Source organism: Diabrotica undecimpunctata, chromosome 1 (genome assembly GCF_040954645.1).
Source record: "Diabrotica undecimpunctata isolate CICGRU chromosome 1, icDiaUnde3, whole genome shotgun sequence".
Classification (NCBI taxonomy): Eukaryota; Metazoa; Arthropoda; class Insecta; order Coleoptera; family Chrysomelidae; genus Diabrotica; species Diabrotica undecimpunctata.
Window position 1 is genome coordinate 123,056,283 of NC_092803.1, and position 23,062 is coordinate 123,079,344.

At 33.5% G+C, this 23,062-nt stretch overlaps 1 protein-coding gene across 1 annotated transcript in view; it reads left to right on the plus strand.

Annotated features, from left to right (window-relative positions):
• LOC140431447 (piwi-like protein Ago3) overlaps window positions 1-21,315 on the plus strand; it is a 79,322-nt gene extending 58,007 nt beyond the window's left edge. The window contains exons 7-9 of the mRNA XM_072519378.1: window positions 4,382-4,683; window positions 6,742-7,013; window positions 8,303-21,315. Coding sequence (XP_072375479.1) covers window positions 4,382-4,683; window positions 6,742-7,013; window positions 8,303-8,634 — 906 coding nt within the window. The 3' untranslated portion in view covers window positions 8,635-21,315. The remainder of the gene's footprint in view (window positions 1-4,381; window positions 4,684-6,741; window positions 7,014-8,302) is intronic.
• The last annotated feature ends 1,747 nt before the right edge of the window (window positions 21,316-23,062 follow it).

Sequence of the window (23,062 nt, forward strand, 5' to 3'; positions counted from 1 at the left end):
CAGGAAATACGCTGAGATCGAAAGAGAAGTGAAGACATTAAACTTACAGTGTATAAACGAATGTACGCTAAATAGAAAAAAGAATGGAATAACCACATAAGCAGAATGAGGAAGACCTGTGTCGTCAAAATAGCAAGAGATACGACAGAAGAAGTATCGGACGACCGCGTAAAGGATGGTATGACAACCTTCTATCGAGGTATTAATTCGCCAATGAACTAGCAGAATTGCTTATAAATAGGAAGACGAAGAAGAAAGAATAAATATAAAAAAAGACTAAATACAAAATAATAGCAAAGGAAACAAATATTTGGGATAGAAAGTGTTGAAAAATACAAATACCTGCGTACCGGGGTTTAAGAAAATAACGATCAAACAATAGAAACAAGGGTCAGGATAAAAATAGCAAGAAATGGGTTTGCAAAAATGAAAACAATTCTCTGCAATAAAGACCTTGGATTACAACTGAGAGTAAGAGCTCTGAGATACCACTTGTTTTCGATACTACAATACAGACTTGAAAGCTGGACACTGAAGCAATAACACATAAATAAGCTACAGTAATTTGAAATGTGGTGTTACAGAAGGATGCTTAGAGTAGCATGGGCACAGAAGAAAACGAAAGATAAGAGGAGGAATAATAGGAAGAAGGAGAGTATCATGGTTGAAAAATTTAAGGGATTGGTTTAGATGTAGTTCAATAAAACTCTTCAGAGCAGCCGTATAGAGTAAATATAGTGATGATGATATCCAACCTCCGAGTGGGAAACGGCACTTAAAGAAGAAGAAGAATAAACATGATTAAAAATAGCAACTAATTGTGCAACCGGTAGGTACGCAGGTAGTAAATGGAATAGACTATCAAAGGCCTAAATCACCACTGATAATGATGATTTAAGTTACTTCGCCTTTTTTTTTAAGAAGGACCATCCATTCATAGTTTTGAACGTTTCTAAAATTGTCACAAAAACGTAATCGCAAAATAATTTTAGTTTTACGTCAAAAATTCAATGACGCCCTAAGTATATGATGTCAGAAAATGCAAAATATTTCTAATCTGAATTTAGATATTTTAAAATCATAGTGATCTAAGGTAACCGCTAATAAAAACCGTAAACTTTTAAAAGAATTGTTAGGTAATTTGTTTCTATTTATCCTTAAAAATATAGGACGGAGATAATATGTGTGTAGCTTTTGAAAATAAAAATAGCGGTACTAGTCTTAATTTAAACTGACCGCTTTGAGCTCTTTTATTTTCATACAATATTTACTTCTTTGCACTATTTATATCTTCACACCTGGCACTTTTTTAACCCAACTTTAAACTATCTAAGTTTGGTCGTTGTCACTGACGTCATCAACCAAAATTGCGTCATTAAGTTTGTTCCAATATTTTTCCATAGTTGAGGAATTTTTTTTGTGCCCACAATGCTTCATATTTCTTGTCTATAGAATTTCAGAAATGGTCGACCTAAGTCACGTTTGTGGCAACAGAAGGTTGAGAACAATTCAGCAAATATTTCGTCGTCCCTTGGATTCTGAGGATGAGTTAGCGCTCTGTAGCGCTCATTAATAACACTGCCTTTCTTAGGTGATTTTTTTATTTAAAAAAATATTCAACATTGGTGACAAATTCGTCAGTGAATCAAAAACACGTAAAGAACTGGGCATCCATGAAATAAGATAAGCATTCTTGGTAATATTTTTAGAGCCCTAGGCAGTTTAAATTTTTTTCATCATTCTGTGTTTGATTTTTTTTGTCATGTAGCAGTATTTGCTTTTTTAGAAAAAAGTTATTTTTTTGGTCACATTGTAAAATTAAATTCTATCTCATCTGCATTAAAAACTTTGCGCTATGCCTATTTTCCATCTCTATCCAACCAGAACTAGCCTTAAGACATGTTAACATTTCCTGAATATGCACTTCTAATTCCTGCCGAGCACCCTTCATGTCTGTTGCGGAACTATAGATAAAAATGGAATGTAGCATTCCATTGGAATGGTATTAATTTACTTTAATTTTGTTATTTTATTCTATTCTATTTTATTTCTATTCGATTCGATAATCGATTTGATATATGATTAAATTCAATATAATCGATTCGATAATCGATTGAATTCGATAATCAATTGAATTCGATAATCGATTCGAGAATAGATTCGATAATCGATTCGATTTGATAATTGATTCGATAATCGATTCTTATAATCTCTCCACAATCGATTTGATTCGATAATCGATTAAATAATCGATTCGATTTGATTTGATAATCTATTCGATTGGATAATTGAACAGACGAGAGGGAAGAGGAACCGCCAACGATTCTTCAAGTTAAAGATGCAGTTAAAAAGCTAGCCAGAAACAAATCACCTTGAATAGATAATCTCCCAGCTGAACTATATAAAGAAGGTGGTCATGATACCATAATGGCATTACAGCAGCTTATAAATGAAATATGGACACAGAAATCCCTCCCCAAAGATTGGAATATTGCAATACTTTGCACCATACACAGTATTGTCACCGTATGGCACCATATGCAGAACGGATAGTAGGAAAATACCAGGCTGGTTTCAGAGGTGTTAAATCGACAATTCATCAGATTGCAACCCTAAAACAAATTTTGGAAAAACAGTAATATGGCATGAATACTCATCACATATTTATAGACTACAAAGCAGCCTACGAATCTGTGAATAGAAGAGAAATGTTCAAAGCAAAGAAAGAGCTAGGAATGCCAAATCAGTTGGTAAATTTAACAAAACTAACTCTTGAAAAAGTTGAATGTAGAGTATGAATTCAGGGGAACTATCTGAACCTTTTAAAACAAATAACGGGCTGCGCCAGGGAGACCCTCTCTCCTGTATACTGTTCAATCTGGCTCTGGAAAAAGTAATACATATATCACAAATCACAACCACTGGTTCAATATATAAGAAATCAGTCCAAATCCTGGCATATGCTAATGATATCAATATTGTTGGGAGAACGGAAAACGCTGTACGAGAGGCGTATGTAGCATTAAAAGAATCAGCGGCAAAAATGGGTTTAATAATAAACACCAACAAAACGAAGTGTATGAAAATAAGCACGCAACCGCAAATACTACGACCATTTGTTATAGAAAACGACGTTATCGAAGCAGTGAACGAATTTGTATACCTGGGAGCGATTCTTAGCACTGAAAATAATGCACAGATGCTATTTTGGGCTCAATCTCCTCCTTAAATCCACAATTATATCGAGAAATACAAAAATAAAACTCTACAAAACAATAATACGCCCAGTCCTAATATATGGTTCAAAGACCTCGACTCTACTCTAACAAAAAATAATGAAAACATGTTAGGATGTTTTGAAAGAAAAGTACTAAGACGAATCTATGGAGCAGTGAATGACAATTGAGTGTGGAGAAGACGATACAACTTCGAACTTTATAGAATATACCAAGAACCTCATATCGTAAAACATATTGAGATACGACGTCTGAGGTGGAAAGGGCATGTAATGCGGATGGAACAAAATGACCCAGCTAGAAAAACGCTCCTTGATAGACCCATTGGTCAGAGAAGAAGACGAAGACCCAGAACATGGTTCCTTGAGAACATCAATTAAGACGTGAGAAATATGCGAATACATGCTTGGCGGAGAAAGGCGATGGATAGAGACGACCGGAGAGAAATTCTTGAGGAGGCTAGGATCCACGCAAGGTTGTAAAGCCAGAATGATGATGATGAATCGATTCAATAATAGGTTCGATTCGATTCCGATTCGGTTTGACAATCGATTTAATTTGGTAAGAGATTCGAATTGATATTTGATTCGATTTAATTAGATATTTGATTCGATTCGATAATTTATTCGATTCGATTCTTCAAAAAGTCGCAATTCATATTACATTTTGACATATTTTTATTGTTTTTATTTAGCGGTTTGAGCATGTTGTTCAAATTTTGTTTTCGTAAGATCCTCATTTTTAACTCTTTTAATTGTCACTAGCGTTTCTTCAGTTGTAATAACTACTTGCATAACTATTAATTTCATGTTGCAAAAGATAGGGAAGCGTTTAAAGAAGTGATCGCCAATCATCGTTAGAAGACGGCACAATAAAAAAAAGAACAACTACTCTAAATTAACTTAAATAGTGATTAAACCAGTGAAAAAACAACGCACAAAAAAATGACAAACAGTATTTCAATTAAAGGGGTTGCGGTTAAGCTTTCACTACTCATTTTGTTATGGGTATCGTTCACTACCCAGGTATCGTTTCGGGTTAACGGTATTTTATTTAAAATTCTTTCCCGCTTTGTTAAATACTATAAGATATTAAGATAAAATTATCATATAAGCTATTTAATAATAACGATTTGTTTGCTTCAGATTGTAGTATTCATTTGTCCAACGATGCGGTCAGATCGATATGGACACATCAAGAAAATGTGTTGTTCGCAGATACCAGTTCCTTCTCAAGTGATAAATTCTAGGACTCTTTCAAATCCACAAAAAGTAAGGTCTATTGTTCAGAAAATCGCGCTTCAGATGACCTGTAAATTGGGAGGAACTCTTTGGACAGTAAGATTCCCCTTCAAAGGTTGGATGATCTGCGGAATTGACGTTTATCACGGAAAAAGGTCCAGCTCAGTCTGTGGATTCGTTTCGAGTCTCAATGAAAGTGTGTCAAGGTAATAACAGTTAATAACTGTAGACATTTTTATAATATTACAATCTATTTGGGGGGTTTTAAACATTGAATGTCTTGCTTATAATCTTATTTAATTTGGAGCCTGTTAATATTATATGGACGATTCGTATTTAGAACTATAAGCCATAAAATTAGGTGTTAGTTGTAAATTCCGTTATCTTTAATGATAAATTGTTCGCATAGATAGATAGATTTAGAGAGGTGGCCTTTTGGCCTATTCCACTGCGACTGCGACGAATGTTATCTAGTCCTAGATAACATTCTCTAGCCTGGCCCTTTTTAAAAAGTCTAACAGCTTCGAGACTGTACCTTCCATGTAGCTATTTGCCGGTGGATTTTCTTCTCCTAATGCAAAGGAGTGTTCTGTTTCTTCTTCGAGGTGACAGAATCTGCACACGTCATCATCTGATAATCTGATAAATTTTGGCTAATGTTCTGTAATGAACTGTTTCGCTTGTCTGGACGAAAAGAGTTTTTCGTGAGCTACCCACTTTCTTGTAGCTGTTCTTGTTACTGTCTTTGCAACGCCGCAGAAGGGTTCCGATCCAATGAATGGCATTGATGAGCCTTGTTTGACCATTTCATCTGCTTTTTCATTGCCCTTATGACCCCCACGCTTCGGTACCCAGGCTACCGTAACCTTGCTACGGTCTCCTAGTTTATTTAGGGCACACACACAATCCCATACTAGCTTAGAAGGGACCTCTACAGAATTGAGTGCCTTAAACGCTGCCTGACTATCTGTGAAGATGGCAACTTAACGGTACATTCTTTCCTGCCTTTCTATTTCTTCCACGTAGTGATTGATTGCCGTTATTTCCGCCTGGGAAACTGTCACATCCTTAGATAGACTTACCGGAAATGTATCCCTTGATTTGTCCCTACTATGCCGGCTCCCACACCCTCCGAGCCATCCGGTAGCAGCAACTTGTATAGGTACACCTTCATTCCAGTCTTCCCTGCCTGGTATCTTAATTGTGAACTTATTGTTAAAGCTATATCTCGTAGCTGTTGCATCGATAGGTTGCCCCATCACAATATCGGCTTTTAGCTCCTCGATTAGCTTTCTGTTGTCAGCACCATGCATCTGGCTTATATGTCGCTGACTATTAAATAAGATTAATCTGTGCATCACTGATCTGGCTTCGCCCTGTATAAAGATATGAAGTGGTGGTAGATTCAGCAGGACTTCCAACGCTGCAGTAGGAGCTGTTTTTATGGCCCCGTAATACACAGGCATGCTAGCCTTTGTATATTACCTAGCAGCCTTATTGCTCCCACTTGCTACGTCTTTGTCCACCACGTCACCGAGCCATAGTTTATCATTGGTTTAATAACCCTTGTGTATAACTATAGAGTCATTTTAGGGTTAAGTCCCCAATTCTTACCGCACATTCTTCTACATCTGCTCAGGGACATAGTAGCTTTCTGTGCGGTTTTCAGAATGTGAGTATTCCATGTAAACCTATGATCCTAACCATAGTCATTTTGGGGTTAAGTCCCCAATTCTTGCCGCACATTCTTCTACATCTGCCCAAGGACATAGTAGCTTTCTGTGTGGTTTTCAGAATGTGAGTATTCCATGTAAGCCTATGATCAAAATACACCCCAAGGTATTTTGTTTCTTTGGCAAATGAAATCTCTGTTTCTCCCAGCACCGGTGGTTTTAGTCCTTGTAGTGCTGTTTGTTTGGTAAAGTTGACGATTTGTGTTTTCTGAGCATTGACTATCAGTCTCTCTTGTTTACTCCAGTCGTCAACTATATTTAGGGCTGCTTGCATTCTCTCAGACACCAAGGTGTCTGAGAGAATACTATACACCTATATATATATATATATATATATATATATATATATATATATATATATATATATATATATATATATGTATATACATATATATATATATATATATATATATATATATATATATATATATATATATATATATATATATATATATCAAAGCGTATTCGTATTTGTATTACACACAAAATTTCGGAACTATTTGATATAAAGTTGTTCTGTTTAATTTGTAGATGGTTCAGCACAGCAACGTTCCAGGCAGGAGAGCTTGGAGATTTTATGAAAACAGCATTTATAAAAGCATTAGAAGCAACGCGAAATGCAAATGGCTACTATCCTAAAAAAGTTGTAATAGTTAGAGACGGTGTAGGCGATGGACAATTGACACACTGTCAAAGGTACGAAGTGAAGCAGCTCGAAAGCTGTTTAAAGGAATTAGAGTTAGACATAAAATTATGTTTTGTGGTTGTACAAAAGAGAATAAGCACCAGGATATTTTCATTGGGTAAGTGAACTGTTTGTAAAATTGTTTCTATATCTCTCATTACAACACATTTTTACATACTTATATGTGTCTTTTATGCTTTGCATACTGGAGCATAGAGGTCGAGACTAACCAAATCTCAGGATTAAAATTTATTTTCTATCTTTAGTTATCCTAAATATAAAATTTCAGTGTGATGCGGGTAGCTTTGTTGTTATAACGAACTGTCAAAGTTGACAAACTAGTCAAAAAATGGAATTAAACCTTAAATATTTTCGCGCAATTATAATTTTTTAATTACACAATTATCTCAATGCGAATGCCCCAGACTTTTTTTTTGTAATGAAGCAAGACATCGGCCAATAATTTATCTTTTCCTTTACGCACTTCTCTTATTCCATCGTCCATAATGATGTTAAATACTAATTTGCTTAGTGAATCACCTTGTCTGATACTGTACAAAACTGTTATAACACCATATACAACGCTGATGACACCATTCTGATAATTAAGTAGATCAGGCTCAAGCAGACGTGATCATCAATAAACTGGAACAAGCTATGAATGCAATTTCAAGCGGATATACCACTACAGTTCAATAAAATAATAGCACAGGATTCCTATCAACTGTGCTAACGAGTATACCAAAAAAATGGATTATGGATGTGATGAGAGATATAATAATATCGTATGTCATTTTTGCCGGAGAAATTTTTCCGAATTGTTATGAAAACACATGATTTTCACGTTGGTATTGCCTGTATTTATTTCGACACTCATTCTGTCCTGTCCAATGTCCAATGACAGCTGAATATTAAAAACAATTTAGAAAATTATGTTTTGCCATTTGCCGGCCGTATTGGATATTACAGATTCGTGCTAATGCACGATAACGCACGTCCTCGTGTCGGTAGAATCCTGTTACTATGACATTCAGAGAGCTAATGATTGCATAATAAGAAGGCATATGTCCAAAATTTGATTCGTGGCATTCCAAGAGGGTTACAAGAAGTACTCAACGCTTGAGGAGAGACTACATACTCGTTATTAATTTTATTGTTTATCTAAACAAAACATTCAAATATGACGTCTTCAGTAATACTTGTTTCAAGCTTTTTGTTCATTCCAAAAGTTCAATGTTTTTTTAAAATATTATATTTACTTAAATCGTGTTAAATAAAGTTTTTTTTTTTGAAAAAAGTGTTTTGGTACTATGAACCCATCTTATTGAACAGATTTACGATAATTTCAAAATATTCCATATTTTTATCCTTGAGTGTATAATAACTATTAACCGCATTCATTTTTAGGCCACGACGGTGCAGAGAATCCTCCCTGTGGTACAATACTGGACCATTCAATAACAAGGCGACAATTACCAGACTTTTTCCTAGTGCCACAAAGTGTTAGACAGGGCACCGTAAATCCTACGCATTATATTGTTCTTCACGATACATGTCAGCTAAAACCTGATCACATACAAAGACTGTGTTATAAACTCTGCCATTTGTATTACAACTGGCCTGGTACGATTAGAGTACCAGCTCCGTGCATGTACGCCCATAAATTAGCTTCATTAGTGGGACAGCACTTGAAGAAACTACCCAGCGCTGCGTTGGCTGATAAATTGTTCTATCTGTAGACATATCGTTTGTTAGAAATTATGTACTCTATGGTACCTACCACCAAGAGAGTAATTACGTTCAAATGTTGTGTTAGAAACTCTTCCATTTTACAACTTGACTGGTACGATGAGAGTACTGGCTCTCTGTATGGCTATGTTCTGCGTTGGATGATTAATTGTGCTATCGGTTGTTGTAAATTGTGTTTGTATACTAAAAATGTACATTGGTTTTGTGTGCGTCTGAAATATATGTGAAGTTGTGAACTAAAATTTCGCCTGCGAAATTATATAGAGCCTTGCAAACTATCCTAATATCTATAGTCTTGCATCATAAACTTTATTAGCCCATATAATATGGCTTTTTTATTATAATTAGAAGATACATTGCCACGTATTAATATGACAAAAAGCCACATATGGATATAACTAAAGAAATAAATGGAAGAAGTGAAAAGACATTTCCTAAGTTTTGAGATATTGAGTGATTAGTTACCTTCTTGTAGCAACGTATAATATAGGAAGCATTATTATAAGCTGTAGTGATAGTTTGTCAATTATCATTAAATTAATTTATTCTCAAAATCCTGGTCTATATAAAGAAAAGCAACAATATTTTTTATTTATAGTATTTACCCAAGCTACGCATAAGTTTATTTTCATTTAAAATTATCTATAGATAAAAAATTTAAGCGATATTTGATCTCCTACCTGATAGACCTGTCGGCCATCCTTCGCCTAGCAAGTTTTTCTGCCTGAATGTTGTTTTCTTGTATTTTGTATTCTGAATATCATAGATATACATTATTTCGTTAGTCACGACATTTTTGTAGCGCTACTTGAAGATCAAATATGCCACTAGGGTACCAACCTCCATGCCAAAACTAAACCTATTATCACTTATGTTCCGTTCACATTCTGTCATATGTCTTGGTGTATGATTAATTTTAACAGCTTTTGTGACTTCCGTTTATGTCAACACACGAGACCTTTGGTCCTAAGAGTTTAGCTTATCTTATAATGAAGTTGTTTCCGATACTCTGTTTATAAGGAATCTGTTGTCCATTGAAGAAAAAACGGATGTTTACAAGATCTTTGAATACATTTATCATCTGTGGCATCACAACTCGTTATGAGCTAAAGCATTCTTCAGAACTATCCTCATTGGCCCCTGTCTCTTTCAACTCTTTTCCATGCTCCAACTCACAATAGATTTTAAATCATCCTCTAGGTTGTCTTCATACCTAAGTGTCGGTCTTCCTCTGGCTCGTTGTCCCATCGACCCTATTTTAAAAACTTTTCTAACTGCGCCACAAACCTTACTCTTTTATTTCTCCATACATTATTCTAGAGGTGTTTCGCTGGAAACGTTTAAGCAGTTCTTGGCCATTTTATTTAAGTGACCACGTTTCTGCTCCATATGTTAGCACTGGTCTTAGGTCTACATTAGGACAGTATTTCTATGATACTTTATCATATACTTTCCAATGATAACTGGATACCAAATAAACATTTGTTTTTTTATTCCTAGATTCTGTCATTTACAATCTTATAATGAAAATTGCTTCTGTCGTTGCATAGATAACGGTGTAATCAACTTGATAATCTATACAAATTATTATTACGTTTTATGTATTATGTAAGTACAAATTTAAAATTAATTTTTATGTATGCAGTTGCGTAAAATTATTTCACAACTTAATTTTTTGTTTAAAGCCGTAACTTGATTTAATTTTGTAATGCTACTTATATTACATATTATTTTATTGGAGTTGCATATATTTCAGTATTGTCACTTGCCTATATTTCTTTGTTTCATAAGTCTTACAAAAAGTTAATTGTAAGGATAAGTTTATACTGATTTGACATAACTGATTGTTATGAAGTTTCAGTGTTTTAAAATGGCGAGCGGGCGCCATTTTGTAACATAATTTTAAAGGGGATCATATGACAAGCATTACCACGTTTGAAAGTCCATTTGAAGTCGTTTTCAACATTATCTATACAATTATCAAATGCAGCCAGAAAAATTTCAAAACATGCATTTCGCAACAATTTTTATTCTATTCAATTCAGTTTCTGACCTATACAATTAAAATTTACATTAATAATTTTTGGTGAATTGAACTGTTAATCGGTTTGATGACATTTGAGATAGGCGTTAAAAATGGCGGAAGATTTTGTAATATTTTAAACGAGATTATATGACAATTTAAAAAGTTCTTAGTCCTTTTTAATGATTAGAATGTTTCAGTTTTCTGATAAATAAACTGTTTCAGTTTTAACCCAAAGTTGACAGACTATTTTGATTGCTATAACTTACCTAACTATAAAGTTCTGTTATCCAAAATGTTATAGTATAGATTTCCTCAAGAAACTTCAATTCCGATGTACTCTGCATGTTGTAATCTATTTGGTATAAATTCTATTAATTGCCATTGGATTCTAAAATTGTTCTGGCCCGCCTATTATCTTTCATTCTGGCTATATATCGTGTCAACGTCAGTTTGGGTCCAACTAAGTATTCTATAATGCATTCTGCACAACTTTGCAAATTTCTTCGTTGATTACCCTGTCTCGCTATGACATGTTCATATTTTCCATGGATTGCACCATTTGGGCGAATTTTCGTAACGTCGCTTTTTCTGTGGTATTAAAGCGCTCATTGTATAAACGAGTGGTTTGTGTTACGTGCGAGGAATTGCATTTCCGATATTATTTTTACACTGAGCCGTTATTTGCCCGGATACAAAAATTTTATCCGGATTGTATCCTCTCCCACCTAGCACTGTTAAAGAGGAGAGAAGTTTAGCATCGTGCATCAGTTGTAGTTGGCCATGATCCGCCCACAGCTCCAATCGTCTACGATTGCCATCAGTCTCTCTGCATCCTCATGCAGTACTTTGACAATTAAAATCACCAAGGATGAAGTTGGTGTTATGGTAATTAAAATCGTTAGGGAAATGTTCAGTGAAAATGAAATCTTCCCCAGGGGGCTTGTATACAAAAGTCACGAAGAAGCTTGGTGTTCAGTATTAATTTCTATGTTGTTGAGTTCACTGAGAGCAGATGATTTTATCAACCAAGGTCGGGCAAAGATAGCACTTCCATATTTATCCTACGTTTGGGGGAATTCAGCCCTCTATGTCTTTCCTATAGTAGAAGCACGTCACATTTGTGTTTAGCACATATGTCTGATAGTAAAATTTCCAAATCTCAATATTTATTGACTTCGTTAGAATAGTTGGTATTGAAAAGGGTCGATTTGATAAAACCATGTTGAACTGGTGATTGAAGGATCAACCGATTAATTAATCGTTACCCAGGATACGCCCGATTGCTGTGGTCTCATTGATACTGCGATCTTCGTATAGGCTCTTTCTTTGTACCCTGTAATCAAATTATTCCAATGTAAAGGGATCTTATTTATTACTTGTCATATGATCCATTTTAAGTTGTTTTAAAAATGAGTCAGCTACCTTAGTTCAGTTACGTAAACTTTATTACTCAAGTTTTATGATTCAAAAAATGTCTTGCGGCAATACTGATAAAACTCGAAATTAATATTTCGAGGATTTTTGGTCGAAACTTAATTATGTTGGTGCTGTTTAAAAGTAGTTAAATTGAACTTTCAAGTGGGGTATTATAGCAGAAGCTTATACGTAAAATCCCTAGGTATTTAACGATTATTGATTGTTCTTATATTCTTGCGACTTGCATTGAAGATTTAAAAGTCTGTTATCAGAATAGTATTATCTTATCATAACGATGGTGAATGAAAGAGAAGGTTTCCAAGTTGTACTCTTGCCATACGCCACGTGGTTTTGCGAAAGCTATTAATATCGCAGTAGGCTTTAACTCAAGATGACGGCGATATTCCTATCATACTTCTACCTACTATAGTGTTATTGTACCTGCTACACGATAGGTATAAAGCTTAGACATATAATACAAGATAGACTGACTGCTGCAATACAGTCGCGTTCTCCCAGTGCGACAGAGAGAACTGACACAAAGTAGTCCCTGCATTTCTGTCTATTGGGCCGGGTTTATTGACCAGGTGACTTTCTCATTGGTCAGTTAGGTCACGTGGTCGTTAAACCTGGCAAACTAGAAAGTGATGCAGGAACTGCTTTGCGTCATTTTTCTTTGTTGCACTGGGAGAACGGGCTAGTACTGCAACGATCAGTCTGTCCTGTATTATATGTCTATGGTATAAAGTCCCACTAACATAACCTGTCGTTTTGAAAATGTGTGTGTCTTTTTTAATTTTTCTATCCAAATCTCAACCTACCACAAATATATTTTTTAGAGATTAACAAAATGCTATTTTGAAAACGTTTGACCAAATTTTATTACCCATAAAATTAATGGTCATTTTTATTTCATTGAATATTAATATATATTAAAATTAATTTCAAGTTGGTTTAAAAATATTTTTTTAACAAAAAAAATCGACTTAAAAAATTGAAGTATTAATAAAAAACCACTATTCGTCTTTAATTTTTTGTTGACATTGTTAATAATAATTTACAAAAAATTTCATGTAAATCACATCGTTACGTGTTCAATACTCGTGGATTAAAGTTGATTTCATGTAATCAAATGCATTATTACTAAATATAGTGGTTTCGCAAACGATTTTAAGGTGACGACAAAGCCTTTTTAATGTCTTTCACCTTAAAATTACTTAGTCACGTTCAAAATTTCTTCTTCTTATGTAGATATGACTTTGTCTGTTTTTTAATGTGCCTCCAGTAACTTGTCGTTCCGTCCTTTTCGTGCTCTTCCTATTAGGCAACTGTCACTCGCTGTCTTTACTACTCTATTTGTTGTCATTTAACTTGCATGATCATTTCATTCTACTCTTCTATTTCTTACCCAGTCCTCGATGTTCTCCACTTGCATCTCTGTAGTATATCTGTAAGTACTTCTAGCTCTGTCCCATAGTATCTTACCATCAATTTTTCCATATGTTTCATTATGGTAACCTGCGGTTCTATTCACTTGATCTTCCACTTTTGTTTCGAGCTTTACATAGTTAGATAGTGTGATGCCTAAATATTTAAACTCCATCAGTTGTTTTATTATTTGACCTTCCAACTCCAATTTACACCTTTTCTCCCATTTGGTATCCCTTTTAGAGTTCTTAATTTTTTATTATTTCATGCATGATCGGTTTGAACAGTAGAGGACTCGGAAAATTTCCCTATTTTATCCCGTTGCTAGGTTCAATTGGGTCAGTTAGTTCATCTACTTTTACTTTTATTGTGGTATTTAAAATGTGTAGAACAATATCCCACCTGTCAATATATTGGAAACAGTTTAGGTAATTGAGAATGTTTTTTTTTTCAATACAATAGAATAGTTTGTTTATTTTAAAAGCACAAGCACATTGACAAAACTGTATCATGTTTATTAATTAAAACGTTTTTTACTTTTAAGAAATTCTTTCAAAAATTGTATGCAAAAGACTATATTAATATTAAAAGAAAACTTTATGTTATCGAAATACTATGTTTATACTGTCTTATCATAGACAACTTTATGCTAACATACTGCCAAAAGACACCGAGCAGTCGAAAAATTACGGATCATAGGTTATGGGATTCAAACGACTGGTGTATGGTCTTTGTAAAACGTCGTTCTAATCAATAATATCCTTCCACTCGTTTCGCTTTCTAATACATCTCAAGTTGCCGACACCAGGCAGGATTAAATATTTTTTCAGGTCGTTTGGTTATCTCCTTGGTCCTCAAGATGATCCTTGCCTTTTTACATTTTGTTCGTAAGGTCTCTTTCGCCATTCGTGCGTAAGCACTTTCTTCGACTCTTTCAATCCTCACCGAAAATGTGGTATAAATTTGAATTTTTTTTCCTTCTCCGAAAATATGATATAAATTTACAAATTTATGATAACATTTGGGAGAATTTCAGTTTAACATACGACTCCTAACAAAGTAATGAAAATATATGTGACAATGGTATATAAAGGAAACGATACAACTTCGAACTACATAAAATATGCCAGGAACCCAGATATCGTCAAACACGGGTATTACTTTATTGCAGCGCCGTCTATATAGTGGTAATATTAACTAGAATATTTAACTAATAGTTATTTTTTTTAATCCCAAATTTTTAAATTAATAAATATCATATTTTCGGACATAGGGGGAAGTATCAATTAGCAGTTAATAGTTTTATTTTTGCTTTAATAAATACATTTTTTTAATGATTTTTACATTTTGGCTTCAACGTCCAAACTAAATTGGGATTTGAACCCGTATCTCCTACTATGACGAAGAATTCTGTTCTGAAGAAGGAAGAATTTTTTATTTTTCTTAGTAAAAATTTTGAAAAATGTGACAGAAACATTCATTAATAATTTCTGGGGTAAAATATTATTCTTTAACTTTTTTCTCTTAACTAAAATGTCATTCTTTAGAAAAGTTTTAAGGTTCCAAGAAAAAGTAATTAATTTTTAGAATTAAATCGGTTTTTTTATTTCTCGATTGCTCTGTTTTTATTTCTCGATTGCTCTGTTTTTATAATTATAATTTATTTATAGAGTTATTTACATTATTCAAAACGGAAGATTGTGATTTTTAAATAATATTTGGGGTGTATCGATGTCTATTAGAGAAACATTTTAATAGTATATTATTTAACGAGGTAATGTAGGTCGTAACTCACGCAGATGAAATTCATCAGGTTTGTTATAACCGTTATCGCAAATTAAATACTATACTTTATCTGCGACTATAATAATCAATAATACAAGTACAAAGAAAGTACTTTAATTACAAATCTTAATAGTTAAAACAATAACAGAAAAATTTTTAGTTGCAATTACCCATTTTGTTTAATAATGAGATTAACTGTGAATAAATATTGTGAACTGAATATGTTGGACTGATTTAGGTAAAATAAATTTATGGTTTCTTTTTGTTTTTGTTCGTATGTCTTCGTAGATGCACTGATTATAATTTTCGGCATCATCAAAGTATTCCTCAGTAACAGTAGTTGATCGCTAAACGTCATGGCGTTTTGTTGCCGTTATATCCGCTCCAGCATGTACTAATTCAATCCATTGATTTTGCAAATACATATTTTTAAACAGCGCCAGATATCACGATGGAAATTTGCAGAAGTCTCACCTAATTGCAGCTATATTGTTGATCTTGTGTGTAAGGAAATATTTTTAAAGCAAAATGGGCTGTTGGTTCTAGGCAAAAGACTAAAAACAATTTCGTGCAAATGTTCTTCAAAAAAAAAAAAATAATAATAATAATAATAAATAAAGACCAATTACATACCGACCAATTATTTCACTAGAAATTTACTGGTTATCTATAATGATTATTAATGTTTCTAAATTGATGCGAAACAGACTCAGACTTCAGACGCTTACTTGGCTTGTATTGTTTTCGTAAATTTTGTATTATCCCACGTGGGAACAGAACAAATGACCCCCCATTCAATTACATTATTTTCTATGTTATAGTTCATAAAAAACTATGTGACAACAATGACAATTCTGGTATGCGAATCGGCGCCGCTATTTTATATATTATATTATTTGTTTTTATCAGTTTTAACTATAAAGATGTGTATTTGGAATTTAAACCTGTTAAGTTGGCTATAGAAGATCGTAATAGCATTTAATCTTCTTCACGTTCCATATCAGAATTTTTCAACGTTGGCGATCACCATTGCGTTGGCTTCTAGATGCATTCTTTTGCCAGATGGAATAATTGTCCTGGATTTGGTATCTGAGTCGACTCACGAATGTTTTTTAGCCAAGAAGAATGTGAACTTTTTTTAACTTGGATTCTATTTCATTGAAGCTCTGCATCTGGATGTGGGATACAGCTAAAGACTAAAAATTTAGTTTTGTTTGAGTTTATTTTAATGCCCATTTCCTCTTCTACTTCGTGAATACAATCAAGCAGAATGTGTAGACCTTTTATGTTTTCTGAGAGAATTACTGTATCGTCCGCATATCTAATTTTATCAAGTAATTCCCCATTGCTTTTTATTCCATATGGCTATCTGCTATGGCTATTCCAAATGTTAAGTACAGAATGCCACTTTGTCTAACACCATGCGTATGGAAATTTCGTCTATGTAACCATCTCAAAATTTTAGGAGGCAGTTTAATTCCAATACAGATTCTTCATCATCCAGCCTCAAAAGTTCACTACTGAACATAGGCCTTTTCCTCGTGTTTCCAACTCCATCTATCTTACGCAACTCTCATCCAGTTTTTATTTTGTCTTCTTACATCGTCAGCCCATTGTGTAGGTGGTCAACTGACGCTTCTCTTTCCTTGGTGTCCATTCCAATAATCTTTGTCCATCGCCCATCCGCCATTCTAGCTATGTGCCTGTTCATCTCCATTTTAGTATTTCCATGACGTCAGTCACCTTGGTTCTTCTCCTGGCCTCTTCGTAGTGTTTCTACTAAGGACTTATTGATCAAATACTTTTCTCTTTAGACATGTGGGCAGCTTACTTTTAAGTTTCTTTTAGTTTTCCATATGCTGCCCATCTAAGACTAATTCTTCTCTTCAGTTCATGGATCTGATTATCCCTGCCAATCATAATTTCATGTCCTTGGTATTTATATTTATCTACGATTTCTACTTCCCACCAATACTGATGTTCTGGTTGGGTACCACAGTTGTCATTATTTTTGTTTTCGAGGTGTTTATATTTAAACCTAGATTTTTTTGTAGCCACCAGTTCCTGTACCACCTCTCTTACCATTCCTAGATCTTCAGCTAGTATGACTATATCATCGGCGAACCGTAAGCTGTTTAGATATTCTCCATATATTTTAATTCTATTTTTCAGCCAATCCAAATTCGTAAAAGCATGTATTAAAAGCACAGTATTAAAAAGTTTAGGTGACATTGTCTTTGTTCTTGTCTATGCCCCCGCTCTATTTTTATGCGATTATCATTAGTATGTAACTGACAGTGGTTATTGACTTTAGGTATATAGTTTATAATAATTTTGTATACCTATAATCTAGCCTGCATTCTTTAAGCGCCTGTAGTATTTTACTTAGCTCAACTGTGTCAAAGGTTATGTAAAAATCGACAAATATTAATTCTAATATTTGTAGTACAGATTCTTAGCGACAGAATATCTTTATTATCTCTTCCTATATTTGTAGCATCTTCATTAATTTTACATGCTGTGCTTTATCAAATACCTTTTCGAAATCCACAAAGCACGTAAATATTTTCTTTGATCACGGCATTTTTTTTATTGAATATTTAGTGCCTTCCTAGTTCCCATAGCATATCTAAAACCAAATTGGGTTTCTTCGAGATCTTCTCATTTGCGCCAAATTCTGTTGTGAAATATTCTTACGAAAATTTTAAGAATGTGGCTTATCACGCTAATTAATCGATATTCTGGGCATTTCCTAGCATTGTGTTTTTTAGATATTGCGATAAAGGTAGACGCCAGTCTATGGGAATCACTCCAGTGTTACTTTATTTGCAATATAAAGTTTTACAAAAACTAGTTTTTCATTATAAAGTAGTTTCAGAAAATAAACTATGTTCCATCTAAACTATGTTCCATTTAAACACCTTATTACAATTAAAACTTGCAAGAATTTGGTGACAGTGTTTGGTTACCCTAAATAAGTTATACATTATATCGGAATCACAGAGTTTTGCCATAATCTTCAATGTCGAATAACACAAATAACCCGAATGTATTTAGAAGTTAGGACAAAAACCAGCTCTTTTTAAATTATATATTTTATGTTCACATTCTTAAATAACATGGATAGTTAAAAAAATTATATAAAAATTTGTGAGAAAGGTACCGTTAAGTTTGATATGATTATTACAAAATACGGGTAAAAATAATAGGTATATAAGTGTAATATTCAATACCATCTAGAAAAGATGAATATGTCTATATTACTTAAAATGTTTGTGTTACATAATTGGTAAACCTAAAATTTCTTAATTCACCCGTTTCGTTTTTGCATGCATACATTATTAATTTCATTTATATATAATGTTATTATATAAATAAGTTATGTTAAGTAAAGAATCTCTTTTTCGTAGTAACACTGCATACTATAAAATTTAAATAAAATAACTAAGATCACTGATTGAAGTATTAGAGCAGTAAAAAGTCGATGTCAATCGATTTTTCAGACAACAAACATTCTTTTATCGATCTATTTGTATTCTTGAACTGAAAATGTATTAGTTGGATAGCTCATATATATTTAAGGACTGGACATCAGTTACGAGCTAAGTACAAAAAAATGTAAACTAAATCTATTGGCGACAACCTTTAAGCCGGCGAAGTGTCAAAATAATACCAAGAATAAAAGATAGTTTTAGAAGTATGTGTTGGCTCAGTGTTAGCTGGATAAACTTATTTCTAAAAAAGTGGTGCTACTATTAAACGATCATAGTGATGCGGTGAAGACGTAGAAAATCCTCTGGTTTCTCTTTTCAATCTCTTTATTAAGTAATTGACTATTTTTCTAAGTGAGATGAAATTATTGACGATGCTGAAATATAAAAGCTGGCCTGCCACTCCCATCGAATTTGCCGTTTCGAATGTTCTTATACGCTTTTATCGCTGTTGTGGTATTCATTTGTAACCCTACACAAGGGACCCTCACAGAGCGCCAGGCCCTTTAGCCGGGCCAGCTAAACTCTTCTTTTTTATAGAGGTGTTACGCCTCTATCCCTCGTTTTTTCCCGGCTTGGGAACGGCTGCATCAGCTGTAGAGCTGCTCAGTTCACTCCACAACTAACACAGGCAAAGTTCTATGACTATTACACTATTTAAATAAAATTTAAAGATGTACATCTTCATCGCTATTTACTTACACACTTTATTACAAGACATCCAGAACAAAAGATATTTGTTAATAATTATTTCATACATTGATCTATTTCTATTACTGAAACCAACAAACTCAAATCTTATCTTTTTAAAAGTTTTTTATTTCGATTACTCTTTAAGTCTACCAACCAAAAGATTACCCATCGGCATCTAAATCCTCCGTTTAATCGGATCTTACTTCTGCATTTATTCGCTCCATCATAGACAGAAAAGTAAGATTCTTTGAAAAGAACGCATAACATCACTTTCGAACTACTCAGGAAAATTTAGGGATTTCTTCCTGTTCCATTCTCTACCGCTATATCTTTTTTAATACCAAATGCCATAAAACTAACTAAAGTAATAGTAAACTTTACTCATGCAACTTCTAAACTATAACTTTTTAAGCAGATATAATGTTGATGGAAGATCATAAATACCTTTATCTCTATACGAGGTACTTAAAATACCGATCCTAGGTAGTTACAATTATTACTTTTCATAATCATTACAAACACTATAGCAGACATTAAGCACTAGGGAATGTTACTCCTGTAGTATCTCGTTTATCTGATCCAAAACTAACAAAGTCAAATAATGACTAAACACTGAGCCCTGATGTAATACTATCCTACTTTCACATAATATGTATCAGTCTCCCCCACACCTATCACTATAACACAAGTTGTTACTCCCTGATACATTTCCCTCAGAATTTTAATATACTTACCGAGAACTAATTAATTTCCGGATATTTCGGTTTCTTTACGTATTCGTCTATCAATTACTTTCTCACATATTTTCATAATAAGATTAGTTGTATGAGCAGGAATCAACTGAGAATTCTATAAGATTTCATTACTGGACATGCGCCAGTAAAGGGACAACTGCAGGGCACTTGATCGTGGGCATCGTCTACCCAAAAATATCCATCCACTAGAGCAGTACAAGCTGGTACAGGGTACCAAAATTCTGGAATGAGCATTAAGAATAAATGGATGATAGTCAGTTGACTGCACTACTACCAGTTGATAACAGACTGCTTATAATTAGTAATTCTATTAAACAAACCTGTTAGCCAACTATAAAAGTATTTTTTCCATCATGTTTGACATTTTTTTCGTGAACTAGTACTTTATTATTTTCGTCTAAGATGCAACTAATCTATTCCACCCTCCCTGTAATCAAGTTTATCCTATACATCTTTTAATGCTTCTGCTTCCTCTACGTTCCAGCTGATTTTTTTTTTTCTGTTGCATTTGCCCTGAATAGATCTTTCTCATCTTTTAACATCCATCATTTGATATTGTGTTGTCCTCTCTGATAATTTGGTTTCATGTCTCTTCCTACTTCAATGTCCATCACAAGTAAGTTTCACTAACTATTAACTTGCAGTCCTTACATTCAAGTATATCATCTTTTCTTGTTAAGAAATAGTCTATTTTACAACGATTTTAAAAACGAACAAGTACATGAAAATTCTTAGGCATAAATGGCGAACATTGGTAGCCTCCTATTGCCTCAGAGGAAATTGGTTCTACGATACTTACCATCCCGTCAGATATTTGAATATCTTTGTAATACTACGAGTTGAGAAAAGTTTGGGCCTATTAATATTATACCGATTAATTATTAAAAATCAACTTTTTGGCACTTGACCCATAATTGATGTGCAGTCTTCATTGATTGTTATAGAAATAAAATATTTTTGTATGAATGAAAAGAATTTATCTGTATAATTTTTAATTTCGCAATAGTTTTATAGTTAGTTAAAAGAACTGTATAGTATAAAAATCTTTTTCTATTTTGAATAAAAACGTTTTGCATATGGAATTTTTAAATTATTTACCTGATAATATCCTTAGATTTATATATGTCGAGTAAAAGATTAGAATCACTACAGCTCAAAAAAAATTTGGTCAATTGCAAAATTCTGACCATCAGCAATGAGAGATCAGAACAGATTCCCAAGAAGAGGCACCAGAGAATATATTCTTCATACTCATCAAATTATAGAAAAATTCAGAGGATTCAATCTAGAAACATAGTTGTGCTTCATTTGGCTCCCCAAAGGGCTTTAATGATGTAAAATGGAATAAAATTTGGCTTATACTTAGAGTAACGAGAACTCCAGAACATCGTATTTTTGTGTGAAAAGAACTTAGATTAAAGAAAGAAACAGTAACTGTAAAAGTTAACAACCTACATTCGAACCACTTAAAATCCAAAGTTTGGCGAGTATGTGTTTATATTTGCCTTTTTATTTAACATATAGAGTAAGTCAACACATAATGTGCCTAGTTTTTGAAGAATGGCAAGGTGGAGTAACAATAGGGGAACGGGAAATATGCAACCAACCTCCGATATGATGGTAATACCTTAATCATTTATATATATATATATATATATATATATATATATATATATATATATATATATATATATATTGGTATCATCGACCGATGAACTCGAGAATATGACTACAATTATTAATGTAAATGTAAAAAATGGGATGTGGCGTTCTGGAAGTGACCGAAAAGGAATAATATAGCATTCTTATCGTCTAAGCATGGATATTTATTTTATTCGATTCAATTTTATTAATTTAGTATATTATAGCTGAATTTACTTTTTCTCATGGATTTTTAAGGTTTTTCACAAGTAGCACTGACCGCAAGTAATGCATGGTTGTGTAGTGTGTAGTTGCTTGAAATGGTTGGATTGATGCTCGGGACAACTGCAAAGCAGTGATTAACCGGTCGATTTAATCGGGTGATCGGATTAATTCTAGCGTTTTGCTCTACTTGCCAAGTACGCAAATGGCGTACTTGGCAATTGGCATTGGTCCAAATTATATGGCCTTCCACTATAGTCTAGAGCAGAGTTTCCCAAATGGTGGGTCGCGACCCGGTACCGGGTCACGATAGCAAAATGCCGCAAAATTTAATACATATAGTAAAACTTAGTTTATGGTATCTTTTACTGGAGTGTTTTAACTCTGACACATAGAGAACAGAAAGAAAAACCCTAAGTTCTCTATGTGTCAGAGTTAAAAGATGCCATAAACTAAGTTTTACTATCTGTACCTAAATTTTAAAAATTTTAGAATGTATTTTGTCCATTATTTTATATTTTATATGTGTGTTATTAATGTTGAGTGTCAATGCTTTTATAAATAATCTCAACGACTAGTAAGTTGCACTGAAGAATTGTGATTATTTATAAATATTTTCATATTTTTCTTATTACAGTGTCTTGAAAAAGGAATAAAACCATTCCGAAAGCTAGACAAAAAGTCAAAAGAGTGTTTCATTATAACATCCCGGCCAATTTTCTGACTGCAACCCTAATAAACTGTGTTGTTTGTTTATATCGACAGTCACTAATATCCAGTATTTCTTGCCTCACATTTATAGGTCGTAATGAAAGGAATTAGAAACTTTATCGCTTTTTCTGCTAAAGTTCTTAAATCGTAAAAATACTTCTGCAGAAGAAAAAGCGATAAAGTTTCTAATTCCTTTTATTACGACCTATAAATGTGAGGCAGGGTTTTCAACACTGGTTTTCCTCAAAAA